This window comes from Salminus brasiliensis, chromosome 23 (genome assembly GCF_030463535.1).
Source record: "Salminus brasiliensis chromosome 23, fSalBra1.hap2, whole genome shotgun sequence".
NCBI lineage: Eukaryota > Metazoa > Chordata > Actinopteri > Characiformes > Bryconidae > Salminus > Salminus brasiliensis.
In genome coordinates this window covers 8,048,046-8,067,188 of record NC_132900.1, presented here as the reverse complement: position 1 = coordinate 8,067,188, position 19,143 = coordinate 8,048,046, and the positions used below count along the sequence as shown (strand labels likewise).

The 19,143-nt window shown below is 40.8% G+C and overlaps 1 protein-coding gene across 6 annotated transcripts in view; it reads right to left on the bottom strand.

Moving 5' to 3' along the window:
- LOC140546207 (receptor-type tyrosine-protein phosphatase mu-like) overlaps positions 1-19,143 on the bottom strand; it is a 220,226-nt gene that overhangs the window by 120,329 nt on the left and 80,754 nt on the right. For all 6 annotated transcript variants that reach the window (XM_072669429.1, XM_072669431.1, XM_072669433.1 and 3 more), the window contains exon 7: positions 8,773-9,066. In XM_072669429.1, the coding sequence (XP_072525530.1) occupies positions 8,773-9,066 (294 nt within the window). The remainder of the gene's footprint in view (positions 1-8,772; positions 9,067-19,143) is intronic.

Genomic DNA, 19,143 nt, shown 5'->3' with positions numbered 1-19,143 from the left:
TCTAAACAAGATGTTCATTCCTCCATGAGGAAGCACAGCATGGTGGAAGTGACAGGCCATAGATTATGAGTGATTGATTAGAAAAAAGACAATATTTCAGACAGCCTGCTAAGTGTCGAAAGCGGCGTCTTTTTCGCTGCATCAAACTCCAAAAAAGCGTCTAGAATCACCCGGGAGCAAATTCATCATCATTAGTGCGAGGCTCGTCTGTTCCCAGTCAGCCCACGTTCCAGATGATGAAGAATTTGGGCTGAAATAAAGAAGTGCAACATGGTGCATAGCTGCTGCTTATGGAGTTGTGTATCTTATTAAAATAAGCAAGGTGATGCTTATTTGGGTTTGTTTGAGGGTGGGACTGGTGGGGGGGGGGTAAGGAGAAGCAATTCAGTAGAGAGACATCTGTTCACAGTTGCAGAAAGACTGCAGGTGAGAAGAGGAGAAAATGAGAGTAAAGGGAAGGAGAACAGAAGAGGAGAGAACAGAGAGGAGCAGAGGAACAAATCGTTTCATAAATGCATTTGAATGCAGCATCTCTTTCACAACAGCTGTTGTTTGAAGACCGCCCTTGAGAAGCAGACAATAGGCCGTTCCACCTTCAACTGCGAAGGATAAACAGTTTCCCTTTCTTCTTGGTTTTCCCTCTTTTCAGTCAGATAACCTTCCTTTGCCATACCAAACTCAATCTCTCGCTCTTTCTCTGGCTGACAAAAGGACACAGAATTGGTATCTAATTCAGTGCGGCTAAAAGTGAGAAGCCTTCACTCTGTCCTCTGGAACACAGAGGTCACATGGCCAGGGACGAGCACAATGGTACCTTGGGGTTATCAGGCTGAGGGAGCAGTTGGGCCTTTGCTCATTCATACCCTCATACTTCAAGGCAACAATACCTTTTCAATGAGGAGCAAACGACCAATAAGCTGCACCAACCTACAACAAAAAATGTAAAGAACATATGGAGAACATAGGTCTTGAGAAAGAGAGAGAGAGAGAGGGCTTGAAAAGTGCAAGAAAGCAAGAGAGGAAAAGGGAAAGTACAGATAGAGAGAAAGAGACTGAAGGAAGAAAGAGAGGGAAGAGAAGATAGAAAGAGAAGGAGAGGAACTAAGAACAAAAGACCAAAATTAAAGGAGAGCAAAAGAGTAAGAAAACAAGAAAAGGAGAAAAATAGGCTGAGAAAGGGAAATTGGGAGAAATGGTAAATTGGGTAGAAAGAGGAGAGTGAGAAAGGTGTAGAACACGGAGAGTGAGAGAGGTGTAGAACAAGGAAAGTGAGAGAGAGGTGTAGAAAGAGGCTGGAGTGAGAGGTGTAGAAAGAGGCTGGAGTGAGAGGTGTAGAAAGAGGCTGCAGAGAGAGGTGTAGAAAGAGGCTGGAGTGAGAGGTGTAGAAAGAGGCTGGAGTGAGAGGTGTAGAAAGAGGCTGGAGTGAGAGGTGTAGAAAGAGGCTGCAGAGAGAGGTGTAGAAAGAGGCTGGAGTGAGAGGTGTAGAAAGAGGCTGGAAAGAGAGGTGTAGAAAGAGGCTGGAGTGAGAGGTGTAGAAAGAGGCTGGAGTGAGAGGTGTAGAAAGAGGCTGGAAAGAGAGGTGTAGAAAGAGGCTGGAGTGAGAGGTGTAGAAAGAGGCTGGAGTGAGAGGTGTAGAAAGAGGCTGGAGAGAGAGGTGTAGAAAGAGGCTGGAGAGAGAGGTGTAGAAAGAGGCTGGAGAGAGAGGTGTAGAAAGAGGCTGGAGAGAGAGGTGTAGAAAGAGGCTGGAGTGAGAGGTGTAGAAAGAGGCTGGAAAGAGAGGTGTAGAAAGAGGCTGGAGAGAGAGGTGTAGAAAGAGGCTGGAGAGAGAGGTGTAGAAAGAGGCTGGAGAGAGAGGTGTAGAAAGAGGCTGGAGAGAGAGGTGTAGAAAGAGGCTGGAGTGAGAGGTGTAGAAAGAGGCTGGAAAGAGAGGTGTAGAAAGAGGCTGGAGAGAGAGGTGTAGAAAGAGGCTGGAGAGAGAGGTGTAGAAAGAGGCTGGAGAGAGAGGTGTAGAAAGAGGATGGAGTGAGAGATATAGAAAGAAGATGGAGTGAGAGATAGAGGTGTAGAAAGAGAAGGTAGAGAGAGGGAAAGACAGAGAGAGGTATAGAATGAGGAGGGAGGGAGAGAGTGCTAAACTGCCCATAAAAAAACTAAAACTTTGGTTTGTAAAAGTTTGTAAAAGTAAATCGGAAACAGGTGAACATTTTGTAGGACACAATGAGCAAGACAGACGAGAGCGAGAGAGAAAGAGAGAGTATGTCCTCATTGCACACCTGTGTTTTACAGATGACCTCACTAAGTGATGCTCTAATCAGCATCAGCTCTGCATGCAAATATCAAATACCTGCTTTCAGAGTGGCCGACCGACAGAGAGATAGAGAGAGAGAGGAAGGGAAAAAGACCATCATCATAACATCAGTAACTGATGATCATTTAACTTCAGATTAACACTCTAACACACACACACAGAAACCGACACACTCCTAGAGAAACTGCAATAATTTAAGTAAGCCTTTTTTTAAGTGTGTTTTAGATGTTTTCCTACTAATTTGGTACCCTTAGCACTAGCAATGTTGCCGACACTAACACGTCTCCTTCGAAGCCAGCCACTGCATCTTTTTGAACTGCCACAGACGCTGCAACCCTGGGCAGCCGACACCGCCCCACTAGCTAACGTCAGCCAACATAGCTTTAAGAGTGATGGGTGGAGAGAGTGCCATCAACCCAGACTGAAAAAGTATGGCCAATTGTGCTCTCTGGTTGAGCCCAGGAAACAGCGACTTTTGAGTAACTGGAAACACTTTAACCTCAACACAACACAGTGGAATATGTCAAGGGGTGGATAAAATGGTCAAGAATATGCGTCTGAGCCACTCTGGCAACAACCAAATAGTGATCTCCAGAACATCAGGCGGGTCTTGACATGCCTTGAATGGCAGCACAATATTAGGCAGGTAGTCCTCAAGTCTATCTGCATATATTGTCCAGAATGTGTACAATTCAAACAGTTACTGTTTGTTTAAATGTGGAAAAAAGGCACATAAGCTATATGAACAAAAACATTGGGACACCTGCCCATTCATTGCTTCTTCCGAAATCAAGTTTATTATAAAAGAGTTTATTCCTGCTTTGTCTATACTGTCCAGGTAAGGCCTTTTGCTATATTTTGAAGCATTTCTGAGAGGAATTAATTGACTTCAGTGACAAGAGCATTAGTGAAGTCAGGATGTTGAATGATCATCAACCCACATCACCCCCAAACTCCCCAACTCATTCCGTAAGTACTGTTTGGGGCACCATCATTCCAGAGAACACAGTTCCACTGCTCCACAGCTCAACGCTGAGAGGATTTATACTCCTCTAACCCACATCTAGCATTAGGCATGGTGCCATATTTTCATATTTATCAGCTCCAGGGAGTACTATTCTATTGGCAGTACTTCTCTACAGGGACTAGAAAAGCTGTGTGTGTGCGCATTTGCACATCTGTGTCCACAAACATTCGGACATATAGTGTATGTATGTTCTGATATGACTATTCATGCTTCCATACCATCCACAGACATCTTTACCACATTGCCTATGATATGTCAAGGGACCAGACACTCACAATAGCCTGACCTTGTCTTTAATCTTTAATCTTTAACCTTTCCACAGATGGTGAGTCATTTGTCTTCTGCTTGAAGATAATCATCCATCATTGTAAAAAAAAATAAAAATAAAGCCCGGATAGTGAGAAGTTTTAGTGTCAGGTGTTTTTATTAGTAGTCTTATAGTTAGCATTACCATGCTAGGGGCAGGCAAAAGAAGGCATAGTGGACTGCAGATCTGGTTAATGGCTGTAATAATTGTGGCTACGCTAGCTGACCCTGCACGCTTAATTTTAGGTTACATAAGTGAAAAATGCTTTCACAAATCAAATTTATTTCATTTGTAAATAGAATGCTGCAACAGGTCTAGTTCTTGTTTCTGGTGCTGCAAATAGCCGTTTAACAACTTTGTCAGAACGGTATCAGAACTGAACATCCTGTTAAATATTTCTGTAAATGAACAAAAATCTGATCCATCTTAAACAAATTCAACCACAGTGAATAATGTGGCTAGCCACTGTAAATCAAGATGCATAAAACGCTCTAAAACTCGACTGAAGGCCGACTACGCCCATCAACAATGTCAAAAATCACAAAAATTAAAGAGCAACTGTGTGCTTATATGTAATAAATGCTCTTACACTCTATGGACAAAAGTATTGGGACAACTAATCATTCATTGTTTATGGCATCTTCCGAAATCAAGGAGAAATCAAGGAGTTTCTTATGCTTTTATTTGAGTAACTGTCTCTACTCTCAAGGCTTTCAACTAGATTAAGCAACATTGCTGTGAGGATTTGATTGCATTCAGTGACAAGAGTGTTCGTGAAGTCAGGATGTTGGATGATCACCACTCATCCTCACTACCCTAACTTCCCAATTCATAAAAAAAAAAAAAAAAAAAAAAATGGACGGCGCACCACCATTCCACAGAACACAGTTCCACTGCTCCACAACTCAATGAGGGAGGAGCTTTATACACCTCTAGCCCACGCTTGGCATTAGGAAGGCATGTTTAACTGCTCTGGAGAGTCCCGGACACTTAATTTAAGGTTACAGAAGTAAAAACACAAATTTAAATCACTTGTAAATGGTAGGCTGTGCAATAGGTCAGGTCTGGTTCTTGTTTCTAGTGCTTCTAACAGTTGTTTAACAAATGTGTCAGCACAGTATTAGAATATATAATGCACATACAGATTTACATATTTTTGCAAACTTCCATTCCATTTTTGCTAGCCACTGTAAATCAAGATGCAAGAAGCCCAAACTCAGCTGAAGGCCCATTATAAGGGGTGAGTAACATATAACGTTGGGTAATTTGCAACAATAAGAATTTCTGGGAAAGATGTAAAAGTAAAAAATAATCAGAAAAAAGTAAAACAAACAATAAACAGATAGCAAAAACTAAATAAATAAACAAATACATCCGCCCCCCACACACACACACCAAAAAAAAAACAAAAAAACAAACAATCAGGCAAACCTTGAGGATAAAACGGCCTTTGTATGCTTTGCAAGGCAATAATGGACACAAAAGATAAGCCTGAATACGAAGTAATACAATTTACTTTCAAGAGCAGAGCTCCCTTTTTCTCGTTACGTTTGTATTTCTTTGTGATCGTCCCTCCATTACGCTCCGTGAACAAAGATAACAAAAGAGCCAGTGAGGAAGTGAAAAAAACAAGTATGTAGGGAGGATAAAAAAGAAAAAAAAAGAACAAACATTAATATAACCACTGTGTTGTCACTGCCACACGAAACCTTGCATCTCCATTTTAGCCGTTTTTCACTTTTTGACTATTTGAATCTGGCAGTTGGGTTTAAATGTCAGGATTAATGGACCAATGGAGACTGTCCAAAATCTTTTAACGCTGACTTCCACTAAAAGTTAAGACGGTTTTGTGAAGGTGTTTTGAATATACAATGTTTTTGTGTGTCGACATATTTGCAACAAAATTAAACATTCATTAACTCTTTAAGAACTGCCTAATGTTTTCAATTTACTTCATTGGGCCAGAACAAGTCATTAAGGAAGGGTAAACAGTGCATTGTGGTCATAATAGGTTAATAGCCCCCATGCTAAAAGCTGATAAATAGAAATGGGATAATGAACAGTGTGTTAGAGTCTGAGTCAGGGGAGGCATTGAAAAGCCTCTGGTGTGCTCTTTGTAACTAGTGTGATGTATGAAAGTAGGCAAGGAGCTGAAGAGTTTCAGCATAAACAGTCTGGCACACAATTTTCCCTTAATCAAAGATTAGTTGGTCAGCCAAGGTGTGTTTTATGTTCAAAGTTTACTTCTGCACTGGATCTACACACACATACAGCTTCTACTTGCCAAGGCATAGCCTCTACAACTTCTCTACAACTTCTGAAGGTGCCCTGTGGGATCTGGGGCCAAGACTGAGATCTGGAGAATTTAGAGACCAGATTCCAAGACCCTGCACTCTTCGTCATGTTCTTCAAACTGTGTAGTGTGGCATGCTTTATCCTTTACCCCGTGAAGGGATGTGCCTGCTCTGCGACAATGTTTTGTTGGTGGCAGATAATGGTGTAGGTTAGGGTTAGGTTAACATTAGGTTAAGGTGAAGACTAAGGTGTAGGTTACAGTTAGGTTCGGATTAGGTTTAGGTATAGATTGAGATAATAAAATAACATTGTACAGGTTTGTAGTTTTTGCTTCGTTATTGTGACATTAGATTCGAAGAGTCGACTCTCCATTGTGATTCAATTCTTAGTTGTGAGTCAACTCTGAAAGGAGTATGTAAAAACGAGTCATTTTAGAAGACCAAACAAACGGCCGAGAGAGATCACTGTGAGGTCAGGCTGATATATATCACTGTCACTGTCACTACTAGTCCATTTATCGTGAAATTAACAGAATATAAAGAACAACTAATGGGAGCTGTAGTTTGAACAATGTTAATGAGTGCTTAGATACCAGATGTGCATTGGCTAATCAATTACAATTGGAGTAAGCAGAAAACTGTAAATCTGACTTTTCACTAAACTGTGGCTTTAAGGGAGGTAAGATGGGTCTACCGGACAAGATAAAGAGCCTTTCTGCTGCACTCCTCATGGGGCCAAAGCATCCATCACCCAGCGAGAGGGAGAGTGGCCTTGAGGTTAACTTTCTTTCTCACAGACACACACACATGCATTGCCACACACACATACACTATATACACCTAAAAATGATCCCTGTGTAAATCCATCAACACACATCACATACTGAATAAACTAATAAACAAATAGCCACTTGCACACATGCAAATACAAACAAACACACACATGAACACACACACACAAACAAAGACACACACAGCTACAGACAGCCCTAAGGGCCAGGTGTGAAGGCCGAGTGAGTAGCACGATCCATTCCCATCAGATCTGCTCAAATGAGAAACAGTGAGACCTTCAGCAGGAGGTCACACTGCTGATTACTACCCAAACCCAGTTTCCAACTGCTACACACACACACCTCCTCCTTCAGCTAAGGCTACAGACAATGAGAATTCTGTACCAAGGGGCAGAGCTATGTACCTATAACAGGCAGAGTCAACACAAGACAAGAGCAGGCTTCCTTCATAACAGAAACTCTCTAGTCCAGGCCAGGATCTTGACACTGACCTGATATTCTGCAACATACACTATTCAGCACTCCCAACTCACTGCCCTAAAGCAAAACAACCTGTACGCAACAAAACCAAAATCTCTTCTACGAACACCAGGTGTCCTCCCTTCACTTCTCTGACAGGCCAGCAATTTCTTGGCCTACAAGTGATTTAAACTTGACTAAAATAAAGCCCATATACATATGAAGAGTTTCCTCCCACTTGAATATATTTCTTTTGTCATCATAAACATGATATGAGGTTTAAGACATACAAGAAATGCCATATATTATACCAGTATATTATCACTAACTAATTGCACAATACACAGATCAGCCATCACATTAACAGCACCTTCCTTGTTTCTACATTTACTGTTCATTAGCAACACTTTGTAGTAATATAAATCCATCTGTTTCTCTGCATACTTTGTTACCCTCTTTTAACCCTATTCTTCAATGTTCAGGACCCCACAGGACCACCACAGAGCAGGGATTATTTGGGTGGTGGGTCATTCTCAGCACTGCAGCAGTACTGCTGTGTCTGATCCACTCGTACCAGCACAACACACACTACTAACACACCACCACCATGTAAGTATCACTGCAGGGCTGAGAATGACCCACCACCCAAATTATCCCTGCTCTGTGGTGGTCCTGTGGGGTTCTGACCATTAAAGAACAGGATGTAAGGGCTAACAAAGTATGCAGAGAAACAGGTTGACTAAAGTCTGTAATTATAGAACTACAAAGTGCTCCTATATGGTTACAGAGCTGATAAACTGGACAATGAGTGTAGAAACAAGGCGGTGGTGTTAATGTTACAGTTGATCAGTATATGTCAGCTGTCATTCAGTTAATACAGATGGATATACAGAATTCTGGAGTGAAACTCTTCATATGGTTGCTGCCAAAAGGTAAAAACCTTAGCTTAATCAATGGAAGTATTTTTTTTCAGGTCATTTTGGACAGAATGTAAAGAACAACTGTCAGATTGTAATTATATCAAAAAGTGAAAAATAGTGAAAATGGAGATGAAAGGTTTCAGTATGACAGCAAAGATTTTAAAATCTCTAGGCAAATTCTGGTAAACATCTATGAAACAGAACAAGCCTGTTCTTTGCAAGTCCCTGGTTTCCTCCATCTTTCAGCCACTCAAACATCTGTTTAAGCCTGGAGCTCTGCAGGTTATGAATGATTTAAAGCGATAGTTAGGACTAAAAATCTACCTTGCACAATTTATCCAAAACCCAAAATATACTCAATCAGCTAAGACATGTAGTGGAGTTATGTACACTGCACACTGCTGCAGATGAGAATAATAAATAATGCAAGTATACGGCCACCAAATGAAAGCTGGCTGCTACAACTGTTTAATGTATTTCTGTGCAATTTTATCCAGGTAAAAGTATGCCATCCAGTGTCAGAAAGCACACTGTTAACAACAATAGCCTCAAAGCAAAGTGCACAGCTAAAGAAACACAAATTAAATATGTCTATCGACTGCAGTACAACAAAAGCTAACCCACCTAGCTAGAGCATTCCTAAGAACACAGTGAAGTGTTACTTACCAGCACACTTAGTGCGAGCCCTGAGTGGTGGACCCGGGGCTCCAGTGCCCCCATCCAGAGGCCGGGTGAGCAGCACGCTGATCTCGTACTCAGTGTCTGGGTCCAGGTGGCCGATCTTGTGTGAAGTCTTGTCCACAGGTTGCAGGTCATACATGGTTCCAGACACAGTGCGGTACTCCACTTCGCGGTTGATGATGGGGCCGTCTCCGTTGATAGAATTAGCGTTGAGCTGAATCCACAGGTAGGTCGCGCCCACTGCTGTCAACTGGGGAGGGGCAATGGGCACTGGGGGCTCTGGAGGAGGAGAACAGAGAGTTAAGATCTTGTAGTATGTGCTGCAAGAGGTACAGGACACTCTGCTAAACGTGATGCATGAATCGGAGAGATGTTTAGATTTGCAAACAATATTTGACAACACATTTGTTGTGCTTTTAAAAAGATTATGGTTTAAGTTTCACTGAGCTAATATGTATGTCTGCATTAAAAAATGTTACACTAATGCTGTTAATCCAGGATTCCTGTGAATGTATTTGTGTTAGCATTGGAATCTGTAGATTTGTACATGGAAAATGTACAATACTCCATGTCTTGGAATCCCTGTGTTATCCCACAGTGTTGTAGCTCATTCAGCGCTTGAAGAGCTTGGTAATGTTAAAGGTCTAAGCTGAATCAAGGGAGAAAACACTACACTGTGCAGGTGTACTTCGAGGGATATGGAAAACTGAGTTATTGCTGTAAGAGTTATTGCTACCTTTAGAATTGGCCTGTAGTCAGTTCAGATGTTCTCCTCAGAATAAGACAGAACAGTGCAGGTGAGCAAAAGGCCTTTCTGGATTGTTTTTTGTGGTAGTGAAGTAAATACAGGATGTATCTGGGAAAATACCTGTCGATCAATAAACCCTCTTGTCCATGGGTGGTGTTATTGATGAAATAACGTGTGTGGTTGAGAAGGTGCTGTTGTAAGTGCTACAACATTCAGAGGAAAAAAACCCTGCATGGACGACGTCCTTTACTGATTGCAGGTCCGCCAGGAAAATACAAGGTCAGAGAAAGCGCTCCTCTGTGTTCTTTATTAATATACAGAAGGAAAAGACTTGAGCCTAAGTGCAGGAGACAAGCCGGATCTTTAAAGTCACTGGCAGCAGCGATACGGCACAGAGCAGGACCAAGCAAGCCTCTTAGCTGTAAAATATGAGCCAAGGAATCGCTTGAAGTTTATTGACACGCCTCTGGGGTTATACTCAATCAATAAAACATCTGTCTGAGTTGGGCATTGTTTTACAGGTTTGAGAGAGAGAGAGAGGGAGAGAGAGAGAGAGAGAGAGAGAGAGAGAGAGAGAGAGAGTGAGTATGTGTGTCTACATGCATGCATATATGTGCATATGTTACATGTGTTACATGTACATGACTCGAATTCAGTAAAGGGCATAATTCCTCAGCCATGACATCAAATGTGATTTATAAGAATCTGTGTTGTTGAAGAACTGTAATATGGCATTGCAATGTATTACCTTTAAATGCAAATTATACCTTCAAATGAAAACTTTTTTAAGGTCTTTCCTATAGCACACAATAATAACAAACTCTGAAGACGATGGCTAGATGGTGTGTTTTCTGAGTCACATGACATATATTATTAGTATTATACTAATAGTAAAATATGCTATACTATTTTTTCCTCCCACCTCTAGTGTATATGTGTGGTGAAAGTAGGATATGACTGTCACTGTCAGTACAGTATATATGAGTCTATAGGTTGGCAGTGTAAATGCTATGCTTGCACATTTCCTTTAAAGTCTAAACAAAGACAGACACGCTCTTCAGTTTTCCATTGTGCTGTTCCAGCTGCAACTGCTTCAAAAGGAGCAGGAAGAGCTGACTGAGTCAATCAGACAGCCAGGTGAGACAAAGTGCATTATTGATCAACTAAACCACTTCAAACCAAAGTGAAATTTCATTTATATATCTTGCTGAGGACTGAGGTACGTCTGCGTGTGAGAGTGAGGGAGTGAGAGCGAGAGAGTGCGAGAGAGATTAGCCCAGCAGAACTGTCCGTTTTGCGAGTGTGTATATATGCTTGGCTACAGCTAGGACATTACCATCGATGAACACATCAAAAGTTTATGGCTTTGGCAGGCTCAGTGCTAGCCGTGCAGGCTGTGTCCTATAGGATGGCATCATTTAGGAGAATATATGCCCGCTGGGCCAAGCAGAAGTGATGGATGCCCAGCACAGGCATTCCGATTACACTACAGCCAATATGATAATAAACTGTAATTCATATTTATTGCAGAATTCATCCGACCACAGATATTGATCAGGAAGGAAATACTGACACAAAGTGATGAATACATAAACCACGTATGGGAAAGCATGTGTGTTTGTATGTTCACCCAAGGCACGGTTCACCTATGGTATGCATGGTATATTGTTTTTATGGCCGTGGCTTTTTTCTGAAGATGCTTAGGAATTCTAGAGGATGGATTTTTTTAAGGCTTAATCTGTTTGAGGCCTATAACACTAAGGCAGTAGTGTTTTAACAGCAGTGTTTTAACGGTGGAATAGTGAGGTAACTGATCTCATAAATATTTGAGATGATGTCTCTGTTCCGACTAAATTAGAAGGCACATATTGCAACCGTTCTGTGTTTGAATACATTTCTTGAACAGGAAGACTTGGCCTCAGTGTCAAACTAATTTAAAAAAATCAAGGACGCAAACCATAGAAGTGGTCGTGGAAGAATACTGTGAATACCTTTTCACAGCAGGCTTGAAGACATTCTACGTGATAAGTTCAGCTGCCTACCACTGGAACACCCTTCAATAACTACTGTGATGCTGGCGAAGATGAAACCAAAACTTTATAAGAAGCATTGCTTGATTGCTAAAGTTTAGAAGAGTCAACTGTTGGATGAATGTTGGATGTAGGTCACATTAAAAAAAAAAAAAAAAAAAAGATTTGGTGAGAAAATCAGATTTGGGACACTTTACCGGCTGTGTGAATGTAGCCTAAGAAGGCTGAATCTGAGAATTTGTGTTCTATTTATGCTATATGTGAAAGGTAAATTTGGGGGATATGGGAAGAAGGTTCTTTCTCATTTGTTTTCTTTTCTGATCTAATGACATGATCAAATTCACTTGTAACACATTGTTCTGTATTCACATTTGTCTTAGTCACTTGTTGATTTGATAAGAACACAGCTAATTTGAGTTAGAGTTAGCTAATTTAGTTTTAGAAGTTTTAAAGAATGTTTTTGTTGTATAAAACTAAATTGACTGCTTTCCTCTAAGAGTGGAAAGGCTCATGTGTCATCATCCTGTACACACTAAACTCACACACAGACCTGTTTTTGCTCATTTTCCTCAATGTTTTAAAGCTCTGTAGAATAAAGATGTTTTTTAACACAAACAATAATAAAATCTTCACTTTAGAATAAATAAAAAATAAAAACATATCAACACTAAAAATCTGTGTACCATCACACCCCTAGTGGTAGCATGTGTTCTTGCATGCATGTGTGTGTGTGTGTGTGTGTGTGTGTGTGTGTGTGTGTGTGTGTGTGTGTGTGTGCGTTTATATGTAGCCATGTGCAGGTCACAGATCCTACAGATGGCTGTCCCATAGCGACCCAAGCCAGGGGCCCCTAAATTCTTCATAATCCTTCTTTCGACAGCCGGCCAATCAAACATCACCTAAAATGAACCAGTTAATCCACCTGCTTCTCAGACACCATGCCGCTGCCATGAGTTAAAACAGCGGTTAGAGTTAGCACTTTGAGCACTTTTTCAGAACAGACTATGTCAATTAACCCTGCAACGTCCAGCTAACCCATAGACTGGGATACCAGTATTGGTGTCAGCAATATTGATTTTCAATACATAGCACACATTCTCTTCAGTGTAATTTTTAAAGTGGAAAACAAAACAAAATCTTCACCTACAGTGACACCTGTTAAAGGGATATATAAGGTAGCAAGTTATTAGTCAGTTCTTAAAGGTGATCTAATGGAGAATCTGTACATGCCTAGACAACTTGGTCAGAACATCCCAAAACATCAGGCAGATCTTGTGGGTTTTTTTCTGGTATGCAGTGGTCAGTCTCAACTAAAAGTGCTGCAACAAAGAACAACTGGTGAACCAGCAACAGGGCCTTTATGCTCATGGATGCTCCACCTCACAACTCACACCTCATAAACCTAATCTTATGACTGATTGGTGTGCATAGCAGTATATACACACAGAACAATACTTTATCAAATAACTCCACCGTCATAGCATACACACTGTGACACACCTCTTAGAAATTCATGTTTGTTTGTAGCTAGCTAAACAGATAGCTGGTCGATAACACTTTTGTGGTAATAAGTGAGTTTGTTCCAAAATGTATTAAATGGTATGCTTATAAATATTTGTTTTACACAATATATATTTAATACAAACATTAATTTAGCAATTAACAGAGAAATAATATGAAGTTAAATATCCACAAACTTTAAATAATAAATACCTTTAAATAAAATAGTTTTAAATACTTTTATTGCAGTTTTTTTTATTTTTCCTCTTGATTCTTTTATTCATACAGTCTTGTTTTGTGGAAGTAAATTTTCCACAATGAAACAAGTTAAAAAACTCAACCAATAAAAACAAAATGGTCATTTAAAACAGTATGTAATGTAAGTAATTATGAAAGTTACTCTGTAATAATGTAATTACATATTGTAAATATAGAAACTTTAGACTAAGGGTTAAGAGTTTTGGCTTCAATCCTGTCGGCCTCTCCCGTCTCTGTGTTTAGTAGGCTACAGGCTGAGTGAGTGCGATAGCACATACATCAAGCGCCAGGCCTCAGGCAAGAACTGATTAAATCTGCACTGATAGAACACTCACAGCAGACCTTTTGACCTCACCAGTCTCCACTAAAACAAACTTTCTCGGCTATAATAACCTTCTGCAAGGAAGAATGGGTAAAAATCTCCCAAACAAGAATTGAAAGACTCTTAGCTGCTACAAAAGCATTTATAAGCTGTGATTCTTACCATTACTAAGTAGGGGTTACTAATTACTGACCATGCAAGATGCCCAAACTTTAGCTTTGGGCACTTTTTCTTTTTTGTTATTTGTAAACTGTAAACAATAAAAAGTTGTTCTAAATGTTAAGTGAATGGGTAATCTTTAACTTTATCAACAAATATTTTGCTCGGGGTGCCAATTTTTATTACCCATTTTATTACTAAACTATCTCTCAATCTGCCAAAAAAATATTAGAGTGCAGTGGTGTGGGCCAGACAAAGAGGCTATTCTCAACCAACACTGAGATCTGCAGGGAGCCCAGCAAATCACCAAAGTCCTAAACGAACTGGATGGGTTTAATCATTTAAAGCATAATTGACTGTGTGTAGAACAAAGACTTTCTGCAAGGCCCAGAAGTAAGTGTGTGTCAGTGTGTTATTAGAACTGTGCTGTGTTACAAATAGGCCAAATGACATGCTCTGACACTAATGTCAATACGCTCCCTCTGCTCCTAATACGCCCATTCTCTCATGTGCCCTTATGTCTACAACTTAAGTACCACTTCCTAGAAGAGCCCGGAACCTTTGCTGAGCTATCAGGGGTGCTCTCCCTCTCTCTTTCTGTCTCTGCCTCCCTTGCTCTCTCTCTCTCACACACATTTCTCTCCCATAGCAGAGTTCAGAGGGCAGTGTTCAGATTAACCACAGGTGAACTTTCCACTGCACTGTAATAAAGGAGCATGCACTAGAGCCAGCAGGCATTACAATTCATCCAAGATCCACTCAAATTCCATTCATAAAGCTGAGTTATATATTTATATATATATATTTTCTCTCCAACTTGAAAAATATCTGTTAAATCTGGGAAAATGCTGTGAAAAGCGGAGCTGAGGGCTTTTTGATGATTGTGGTTTTAGATTTGTGGTTAAAGGCTTGCATGTTAATGTACACTGCCGGTTAAACGTCTGAACTTAATTGTTATTAATTAATAAACTACACACCAAAGTACAATAACATGCCTTAGTTAAAACATTTTGTGGAAGCTATGCAGAAGTTAATAAAAGATAAATAGCAGAATGTAATGAACTATTTATAGTCATTTATTTCTGTCTTGAGAGTTGACCAACACAAAGCATTAAGGATATCATTTTTTGCATATTTATTCTTACTGTTGTACAGCTTTCTTTGTCAATTTAGAGCCATGCTCTGCTTTGTTCATCATTATTAACATGCGTTACAATTTGTAAACTTGCACATGACTATTGTATATGAGACTCATATGGCTTCCATATCTATGAAAACATGTTATTGTTATGGAGATAAACTTAGTTATTATGATTAAACATGAGCCCCACTGAATAGGATGTAGTGATGCACTACACTACAGAAGAGTTTTTCTTACCCACTTTCTCATACGTTTGTCACAATACTACATAAGGATGCAGGTAGGTGCAGGCTAGCCTGTGCTTCCTCTGACACGTGAAGTGCCACTGCATGTTTTTGACTTGCTGCTAAGGCAAAGGCTTAGGTCGTTTGCTCAGTGCTGGCTCAGACACTAGGCGTGACCTGCTGAAAGACGCAATCAGAGAGCTCACAGAATGATCCCAATGCTTTGCAAGCCCCCGACAAATATTTAGTAGGATTAATATCCGGACATGTTGGTGACTATAAATCTGGTTGTGTGAAAAGTGTTGTAACTGGTGTTTAGTGCAGCGACTAGCTACAGCCAATACAAGCACAACACAAGGGTGAGGAGCTGATCAGTCTTGTAGTCTTGTAGTCTTGTAAACAACAACGGCAGGAAAATTACAAGACAAATAGTTGCGTAGTGTGAAGGCGACAACGTGTCATGGTCTGTATTGTGTACTGTAAACTTATTGTTAAATTGTCAAATTAAGTATTGTGGCATTTTGCCCAAAAATGTTTCATGTATCACAGTATCACAGTAAGTTCTGATGGTTGCATAGTATTTCACTTTTTTTCATGATTGGAAATTTCTATAGGTTTGCAGCTCATTTGTGTCTCAAGACTACATGTAAAATAAACAAATAATAATTTTATTATGTATATAAGAAAGGCTTTGAGTACTAAATATTTTGTCTGACTCCACAAAATTACATGTATTTATCTGCAGAATGTAAACTTTTGTAAATGTAAATGTAAAATTTTGCAAAACTGCATCATAGTACAACACACAACTGTGAAGGTGAACAGTGGCTTATTTAATACAACTACACGTCTATCAGAGCCACTGGTTAATGATCTTAGCCTACTCTCGCTATCGTATCGTGCACTGTCAAACTGCCTGTAAGTAAATTGATTTTATATTATTATTAAAAATGCTGATCTCACTTTTGTGCTGAGGTTTATGTTGACATGCATGTGTACTATGTGATCTCTCTGTTAGCTAAGAAGAGAAATGACTCCCCCACGTTACCCGCTGGCTCTGGCAGACGCTCCATCCATCACGGTAGTGACGGCCCTCGACCAAGCGTGACCTGGTGGGGTGAGAGCGGCCTGTGCTAACAGGCTCACAGCCCGTTTAACGTAGTGATGTGGCACTCGCCTTTATGAAGACATCCGTCACGCCTTCTGACTCCATCACCCTCAGCTCGGCCCGCTTAAAACTATAATGACTTATTAATCTACAGATGTCATGCCACTGTCAACTATTTACAGCCACTCCGAGGACGGAAAGTGCTCCGTCATGTCAGGCTTTCAGACTCTTGGACAGAAACTTCAGCCACTGAATTGCTTTCAACCGAGCAGGCTTTACTGATCTGAACTCTATTTGGTTTTTAGCTCAACTCCTGCCACAATGGACAATAGTCTAGGCTAAAAATAATTGAGTAAGGAGAGAGGAAAATGAAATAAAGGAGTGGAAAATGGAGGGGTGGCAGTAAATGAAGTTAATTCCGCTCTGGGCTCTTTTAGAGTGTCCAGCTTTAGTGAGCTTAGCTTGGACAAAAGGCTGTAAAGCAGCAGATTAGCAGCAGAAACATGCAGAGCGAGATGCTAATAAACGTCTGGCGAATGCTGTAAGCCCTGCACACACGACAGAGGAGCTGGTGGATGGACACATGACAGGGAAACTGGAATGACAATGTGTGTGTATAAGAGAGAGATGGACTTAGTGAAAGACTGATACGAGTCTGTCAGAATGAGGCTCATTGAGATTGATAAGACAAAACTGGGGACACACAGGTATCCACTGTAGTTAGGATGTGGTGCATGGGGGGGTTTTAAGTACCCCCTTAAGTAAACATCTGAGCTTTAAATAATACAGGCTCCTCCAGGATCCTCTCTAACCCTAATCATCTGCAGCTGATGTGCTGCACCTGATTCTAGTTTTAGACATTTTAAGTAGTAATACTTTTAAATACATACACATGATTGTTCTTGTACGTGTACGTCAATTACCTGTCAGTATTGAATAAATAAAGATTAAATGTCCATATGTTTAAATATGTGAAAAAATGGGATGTCCTCATTTTCTGTGTATGCATGTATGTGCAAAGGACTTGGAGAAGAGGCAGACAATAGTAGCTTCCTCAGGGGGCACATCTGAGACTGGCAGGCTAAGAAAATGGCAGATTGTGTGTATATATGTGTGTGTGTGACAAGTCTGGGTGTATCACAGAGGGTGTATCTGTGTGTGTCCTTGTGTATGTGACGGTGTGGTATGTGTGTGGCGGGGGGGTCATTGAGCAGCTGTTGCAGGGCTGTTGTCCATGCGGTCAGGGGCGTGAAAGTGTGTGTGAATGTGTGTGTGTGTGTGAGTGGGTGTGGAAGAGAGAAAGATGTGTGCGTGTTATGGGGTTATGGGAGTGGACAGCTGTGGCCTGCTTCAGTACAGCACCTGTCTGCCAACCATATACACAAAAAGCCCTCCACCTTTTACTCACTGTCCCTCTCTGTGCTCTTGGTTACTCAAGATTTGTCCAGCCTTCCTCCATCTTCCTTTTCTCTTGCAGTCACTGCTGTGGAATCGGCCCTACTTTTTGAGGAATGTTAGCAAATCACAAGAATAAAGAGTGTGTTCAAAACTCAAATCTCTGAAACGCTAGCTTCAAGCTCTTGCTCTTTTATTTTGGGACATTAACATTGCTCACTGTGGGCATGTTTGAGTAACAGACTCTGGACATCTCACTCTCAGTATAGGCTAATGTTTTCTTCAGAGTGGACGTGTATTTTGGTCCAAAGTTAAACATTCTTGTAACCAGACATTCTAGACGAATCAAAGACGTCTGGTTAGGAGACTAACTCTCATCTTGTCTTCTCTCTAGAAGTATTCAGAAGTCTCCCATCATGTCCTCATGTGCACCACGAGTGCTCTGCCAGTTATTCTAAGCCGCTGTAGCCCTAATTGGGCTGGTGTGGGTTCTGCCGAATAGCAGATCTGCAGATCGGGAGGGGAAGAAGCAACTAATGAGTTACACCAGGATCTCCATGCCACTCTGATTACTCGCGGCTTTGCTCATTAGTGCTGACATGGCCACATAAAGCCACAACGCACTGTTCAACATCAATTAAGCCTCCATGCAAAGCTATGGCACACTTGCGTCTGAACGGGTAAAACACCAGGCAGAGTCAGTTGCATGATGTAGCAGGGCAGTACCCTGGGAGAAGCAGGCAGAGATATGCTGCTGGTTTGCCAACACCCATCAGAACCCATCATTTCCATGAAGAGCAGTGTGCAGGGCCAGTGTGGGAGAGCACTACAAATGGACTATGAGGGAATCAGTGGAAGGGGCCATCTGGGTTTACTTTTGTAGAGTAAATACGTGAAGGCTGAGGAAATTACACCAAAAATGCTACAAACACCAAATTCAAGAATGGCACTCAGTCCAGGCTGAAGTTAGAGCCGAGTAATGTTTGAAATTCTGCCCATGCTTCAGTTGGGGTTTGTATTTGTTCTCAAATACAGTATTAGTACAGACTAAAATTACTTCAATTAAATGAAAGATCATTTTAAACTTGATTTTGTTTATTGACTGACATAATAAAGTCAGGTATGTATGTATTCAAAGCTTGGTGCTGTGGTTCAGATCAGAGAATGTTCTCAGGTAATAATTAGATATCAGGCCTGACTGAAGCTACTGAATCAATGCCTACATTTGAAAGTGCCAACGAGATTTGTGCTTACATATCGTCACTGTAACTTAAAAACCTTGTTTCTCTAGTTCACTTTTTGACATTATTTAAATCTGGATGCTCTGAACAAGAGCGTTAGTGAGGTCATGATGTTGGACGATCAGCATTACACCTCATCCCCAACTCATCCCAAAAGTATAGGATGGAGCACCATCATTCCAGAGAACACAGTTCCACTGCTGCACAGCTCAATGCTGGGGGCTTTTATA